This window comes from Xenopus tropicalis, chromosome 6 (assembly GCF_000004195.4).
Source record: "Xenopus tropicalis strain Nigerian chromosome 6, UCB_Xtro_10.0, whole genome shotgun sequence".
In the NCBI taxonomy this organism is placed as follows: domain Eukaryota; kingdom Metazoa; phylum Chordata; class Amphibia; order Anura; family Pipidae; genus Xenopus; species Xenopus tropicalis.
Genome location: NC_030682.2, coordinates 57,364,999 through 57,371,816, shown reverse-complemented (window position 1 = coordinate 57,371,816; position 6,818 = coordinate 57,364,999). Strand labels below are relative to the sequence as shown.

Here is a 6,818-nt window from a genome sequence, read left to right as displayed (position 1 = left end):
GTGGGTGCCAAAATGTTAGTCACCCCCCAGTGATGGTGATCGCTTTCCTGAAACCTCAGGCTGGTGCTCCGGTTGTAAGAAAACTGCACCGGCCGGGCAGTACGCAATTGAGCATTCCTCTTCCTCCTTTGGTCTTCGCGCATGCGCTCTCAAATTAAAGATTATAAATAGTTTCTCAACAGTATTTTTTTAATTATCTATAAACAAGATGGAAAAATCATAAGGACTCTAAGCACTGTCCCACCCATAAATTAGCATTCAAATAGTGATATCATCCAAATTTCAAGTGTTTGTGTTTGCAAACTATACACATGGGTTAGTGCAAGAGACTGTCAAAAATTCCTGCAATATTCTAAGAGATTTTTTTACTTTTGAATAAAATACAAAACAATTTAAGATGCATATATTCAAAATATATTATTAAAGATGTTTTTAAACAAATCAAAATAACAGAGAATATAGATTTCTCTCAATTTCATTAAATCTGTTGCTTCCCAAGTAGCAGAAGCTTTTACACTTATAACTGTGCAAGGTTCTGCTAAAGCATACTTAAAGGTTTATCAGAGTTGATTGGAAGATATATAATTATTTGGTAAAGGAGTGGCTGAAGATTCTTTACTTTCAGTTAGAGCTCGAGGTTGATGTATGAACACACTAAACTTGACTCCCTGGTTAGCTGCTGCTCTTACAAAACCACTATTTGCAGTCATTGTGATGGCTTTTAAGCTCTCCCCGGTCCCAAAGATAGAAATGGAACGGCTGTTAATTTTGGAGCTACTAGCAAGTTGTAAGGCACGCTCAGAAGGCTGGTCTGGTACAACAGTAATTCGCTTTACTAGTGATGCAGCTCTTTCTTTCTCTGCTGGTCCACCCAAAGTCTCCAGGATGGACTGGAAATCCTTCACAGCACATTCACATGCAAACAACTCTTTCGCTTCCATAAATGAATTAAGCAGTGGGAGCACCTTTTCTTGCCTCTCTTGTGCTGCTTGCTCAGTTAAAACCTTTTCTTTAAATATCCATTCGCAACCTCCATGGCTCAAAGCAGATACATAGGTAATTAAGGTAGTGATATCCAAATTAACCCGTTTGCAGACCTCCACCTTGATCTCTGTAGGGAAGGCAATACTAGCAACTATGTTTTCACTATCTACTTTGCTGACGTGTAGGACAGATGTATCATCACCATCACAGTCAGATTCACTTCCACTTAAGTAGTTCTCCTCTGGTGAATTTTCCTGAGAGACATTAACAGCAACAATATCCCCGCGTACAGAGATACCCATCTCTTTCAACTTTTCAGCCATAGGTTTGGAGACGCTATTGTAAAAGGCAAATATGATATGTGGGCTGCTATACTGCACCGGCTGCTGAGAGCTGGCTTGTAGAAAATCTTCTGCCTGTTCAATGATGCTTTTATCTCCATACTGACCCCGCCCCAGCCATATGTTGTGCAGTGCTTCAGCTTTTCGCCCAATTGCTTTCACCCAAGTGTGCCCGCTATTTGCAACCACATCAACCACAAGTGATTGCTTCTCCCCAAACTGATCATTATAGCAGAAGACATGAAGAACGCTGACCACCTCTTCCAAGCTCTCTGCAGATTCAATAACAGCTTGCAGGTGGGTGAGGTTTGTGCTTCGAAGGTGGGACTCTTTAATGGCTACTTTTCCTGTCTCAACTTTTTGTAAAAACTTTAACTCTGCTCTCAGTTTGCTGCATAATTTTGCTCCGCCTTCCACGCCGCCTACTCGAGATCTGGAAAGTGCTTCAGCTCTTTTAATCAGTTGCTTAGCAATGTCTATACGATCACAAAGCATCGAGTCCACTGACATGTTGGCTGCATTATACCTTTAAACAAAAGTATCAAGAAAATATTCATGTTATCACAAGAACACTTTACAGACACAATATTCTGCTTATACAACAATTCCCCCTCTTTCTCTTAAGTGCACTTGTGTAAAGGCCCACAGAGTTAACACTGAAATTATTTTTGTATCTGCAGCACAACAGAATGCTGCCTCATTTCTAACATCTGATTCTGCAATATTAAAGGGGACATATGGTGTGAAAAACAACATTGTGTCAATGAATTGTACTCATCTAAATATAGAAGGAATGTGTTTCCAGCTGATTTATTGAAAAATTTTCCAAAAACCCCCACTAGTCCCGCCCATCTGTCCCACTTCCTGCTGCCTCCTTTCCCAGGCTGTGCAGGGGAGCCAGCGGCACTCAGCACACTGCACTGTAGGATAGGAACCAATCAGCAGCTAGGCTAACCTGATAGGGAACTGAAGCCTGTCTTTGTTTGTGTGAGTGCAGGGCTGTGATTGGCTCTCCCCCTCCTGCTGTGCTTCTGGCAGGATCTGTTAGAATATATAGATAGCGCCAATAAAGGGGCCATTTTTACAGACAGCATTAATTTTCATCCCGAAGTCAAACCAGCACCATATATTATTCCTTATTATTGCTATTATTATTATTCAAGTGCCTACAGGATTGGGGTTTTTTTTTTTTTAAAGCTTATTCTATATGTCTCCTTTAAAAGCACTCCATTTACTCCACATAAAAAAATCTTACTAAAACAAAAAAGTACCTGCTTTTTTATAAATACTTTAGGAATAAAATCGAATTTGCTATCATTTTAAAAACCGTATAGTCACATTTATTTTACTTAATTGGTAACACACATGGATCAATCAGCTTTCTTTGAGTCAAGTGATTATAGCTCACACTTATCCAACAAAAAGACAAAGAAGTGTGAAATAACTTAAATAGGATTTGTTAGGAAGGATACAGATAGACGTCAGTCTCTTTAAGCTACAAAGCAGGCCTGGTTACAGCTGCAGGCCCCGGAGAAAGTGAACACGTAGCATAAACGCAAATGACGGATTTGCCAGTGTCAGACGAGCAGAGTACGAACCCCCATATGTAAAATCTATACGAGTTCGTAATATTTTTACTAACCTGGCACCTGCTATAGCAACCAAAGCCGGCACAGCACCTCCGGTTCAGAATCACCGAGTAATGCGCATGCTCCGTCTTGTCCTATCAGGTTCTGCGGCGCTGTAGTTTGTGGGGCGCCACAGCAGCGTCCTCTCCGGACTACATTTCCCAGAAGGCTTAAGGCTCAAAGGTTGAAGTTCATGTGGTCAATCAGAAATCGGACAGAGAGGTTGCTCTGTAGGCATGTCGAGCTGATTTAGTGACAAATAAATAAATGGCGTGTTTTGAGAAACACAAAATAAGCTAATGCTGAAGTTGGATGGAAGTTTACGCCTTGTTTTTCTCTTTTATATTTTTTAATACATGTGGCCCATAGAAGCGTAGTATTTAGGTCCCTTGTTATAGGGCAGTGCTGTCCAAATTCTACGGTGCGGAGGGCCGGAATTTCTCTAGCATACATGGTGGAGGGCCGCTAATGGAAGCCAGTTTTGACCACTCCCCTTTTCGAAACCACACCCACTTTAAACCACACCTATTTTATCACAATGGTGGTAGCACAGCAAAATCCCAAATGCTTGGTCCTTACTGTGGGGATATCAACCATCATTCATATGTGAAAGAATTATGTCATATTAAGATATACCCTTAAATTCCATATGCCTCCTCCTCCCCTGTGGATAGCAGAGCAACCCCCAGTACATAATTACACACCTTAGGGACCATTTAATGGCTATTTCCAACTGCTAACAAACTCCCACAACAAACCCCTGCCAGGTTCACCTCCCACAAGCAGCATAGGGCAAGCAGAGTATGGCACACACAGGCAGCACTCTGCCTGTCCTATGCTGTCTGTGTGTGCCATACTCTGCCTGTCCTACCCTGCCTGTGTGTGCCATACTCTGCCTGCCCTACCCTGACTGTGTGTGCCATACCCTCCCTGACCTATGCTGCCTGTGTGTGCCATACTCTACCTGCCCTATGCTGGCTGCATGTGCCATACTCTGCCTACAGTACCTATGTCTGAGGTGTGAAGAAGTGAACAATGGGAGTGATTACAGCCTGAGCCTGAGGTGTGAACACTGCAGGGGGTGAACAATGCAGGTATTAAAAGGTGTGAACAACACAGGGGATTACATATTTAAACAATACAGAGGGATTACAGCCTGAATCTGAGGTGAGAACCATGCAGGGGGCCAGTTAATCTCAGTACTAATACCATTTAATGCTTACTCAAAGGTAAGCCATCAAAGCAGCCAGACAGGTGGGGGGGCCACACAGAGGGGGGTAGCGGGCCGCCAGTTGGACAGCACTGTTATAGGGTATTTGCTTCCTAAGTGCTACAGAAGAAAACATATACTAGAAGGAAAGATTAAACCAAGGCTATTATGATAGAAACTAACAAATCATTTTACTGAAAAGCAGGGGTGCCAGACCCTGCAACTCATGGGAGCTATAAACAATAGGGTGACTGGTGATGTGGCTTGTCTGCTCCTGTAACATCATTATTCCATAGATACAGTATGTAAATTGATAAATGATGTAGGTCAAGGAACCCCCTATCCCCCCTTTCCGCCAAAGTAAACACACTGAGACATAATGTGGCAAATTCTGTGGAGGTCACAGGCTTTTATTAATTGAAACCATAAAAAATATTTATAGGTACACCCTGACCCCAGCTGCGGCTCTTATTTCCAAACACAAAAACTATTGTGTCTCCAAAAAACCAACGTGGGCGCAATGCCCAAAAAATTTTACCATGAAAACTTAGAGCAGGGATCATAGGGCCGCGCGCACTCGGTGATCGCTTTCTTAAGCCCATCCCCCTACCCAACGTGAGCGCCATGCTCAAAAAATTTTACCATGAAACAATTAGAACAGGGATCATAGGGCTGCGCGCACTCAGTGATCGCTTTCTTAAGCCCATCCCCCTGCTCCCTCGTTGTGCATAAATGGCGCTAACCAGTCTCTTGCATGCATCAGAGAAGACCGTGCAGTCAAAGTCTGATGTACACTAGTGACTCACTAAAGGTAGGCCTGCACTTCAACCAACTCATGCTCTCAGAGCCGCACTGCCGAGCCGCAGCTGAATCACTCAGTGCCTTTGACCACCACAGATAATGGTACTCCAGAGGAAGGCGAAAACTCTAGCACTTTTCAGCCAATTAGCGCTACGAGAAAAATTCCTTCCTGACCCCTTCTTGGCGATCGGTCGCAATGACCCTGGAGCACCGTCTTCACAACTGGATCGCCTTACCTAGGGAGGGAGGGTGGGAAACAAGTAAGAATGTATCCTTAACAAACATACATCCCATTACATACCTTGCTCTGCATAAGTCCCCTCCCCCTCCCCGACTCCTTATAAGGCATCGGGTGGATGAGAAATGGCTCTTGAAAAATCATCAAAAGACCAGGTTACTTGACTGTATTGTAGGACATCATTCACTTGCGCAGGCAGCAGCTTCCATTTCTAGTTCACACTAATTGGCTTATTTATTTTAGTGTGTTGCTATAGGCCACCAGTGATGTTGGCTTACACACTATAAGAAATATGCCCCAACTTTATGTACCTCACTACCAGGCCCGGATTTGTGGAGAGGCCACAAAGGCCCGGGCCTAGGGCGGCAGAATTTTAGGGGCGGCATGCTGCCCCGCCGCAACAAAATTTTTTAATTTTGCCCCCATACGGAGCAACGGGGACCTTTCCCCACTGCTCCGTATGGGAGTTGAACTGTTTGCGCATGCGCACTCGCTGCTGCGCGGGAGGGGGGCGGGTTCTTCGCGCGTTCGCGCATGCGCACTCAGGGAAGTAGGGGGGGGCGGCCTAGGGGCGCATGGAACACAAATCCGGCGCTGCTCACTACCTTTAATCTTAATGTCACAAAGGCATTTCTATTGAACAAAAATTCTAACCACACATAATCTAAAGCATATGTGTAGATATACCCTTGCCTAGTCAAATGTTTTAGATGGGAAACCATTAAGCACTTTCACATAGTGTTTCTGCCCTCGTTCTCCTGTGATGCATCTTTCATGCTTTGCGTTACAGTTGCATTCGGCATTGGGCAGAGCCCTTAATTATTAAGAAAATATTAGCATGCAAGTCCTATTGTTAGATGTGAAGATTAACTCAACTAATCTTTCCATATGTAACCATTACCAGCGAGGAAACAATGTTTGTCCAAACGGATATAAATGGCATTACACTGATTGCCAAGGGTTTGAAGAAGAGATATTGGATAAATGGAAAAACCCCTAATTTTGTAGGCAATTATTATACAGGTCCTTTTCAAAAAATTAGCATATTGTGATAAAGTTCATTATTTTCTGTAATGTACTGATAAACATTAGACTTTCATATATTTTAGATTCATTACACACAACTGAAGTAGTTCAAGCCTTTTCTTGTTTTAATATTGATGATTGTGGCATACAGCTCATGAAAACCCAAAATTCCTATCTCAAAAAATTAGCATATCATGAAAAGGTTCTCTAAACGAGCTATTAACCTAATCATCTGAATCAACAAATTAACTCTAAAAACCTGCAAAAGATTCCTGAGGCTTTTAAAAACTCCCAGCCTGGTTCATTACTCAAAACCGCAATCATGGGTAAGACTGCCGACCTGACTGCTGTCCAGAAGGCCATCATTGACACCCTCAAGCAAGAGGGTAAGACACAAAAAGAAATTTCTGAACAAATAGGCTGTTCCCAGAGTGCTGTATCAAGGCACCTCAGTGGGAAGTCTGTGGGAAGGAAAAAGTGTGGCAGAAAACGCTGCACAACGAGAAGAGGTGACTGGGCCCTGAGGAAGATTGTGGAGAAGGACCGATTCCTGACCTTGGGGGACCTGCGGAAGCAGTGGACTGAGTCTG

General features: G+C 43.3%; 1 protein-coding gene across 3 annotated transcripts; it reads right to left on the bottom strand.

The window, feature by feature from the left end:
• Positions 1-348: 348 nt before the first annotated feature.
• On the bottom strand, positions 349-3,394 carry c7orf25 (chromosome 7 open reading frame 25). 3 transcript variants are annotated; one of them, XM_012964677.2, is made up of 2 exons: positions 2,968-3,394; positions 349-1,851 (listed from the first exon to the last, which is right to left on the bottom strand). In XM_012964677.2, exon 2 carries the CDS (start codon positions 1,833-1,835, stop codon positions 561-563), a length of 1,275 nt encoding a protein of 424 aa, XP_012820131.1. In that variant the 5' UTR covers positions 1,836-1,851; positions 2,968-3,394; the 3' UTR covers positions 349-560.
• Positions 3,395-6,818: the final 3,424 nt, after the last annotated feature.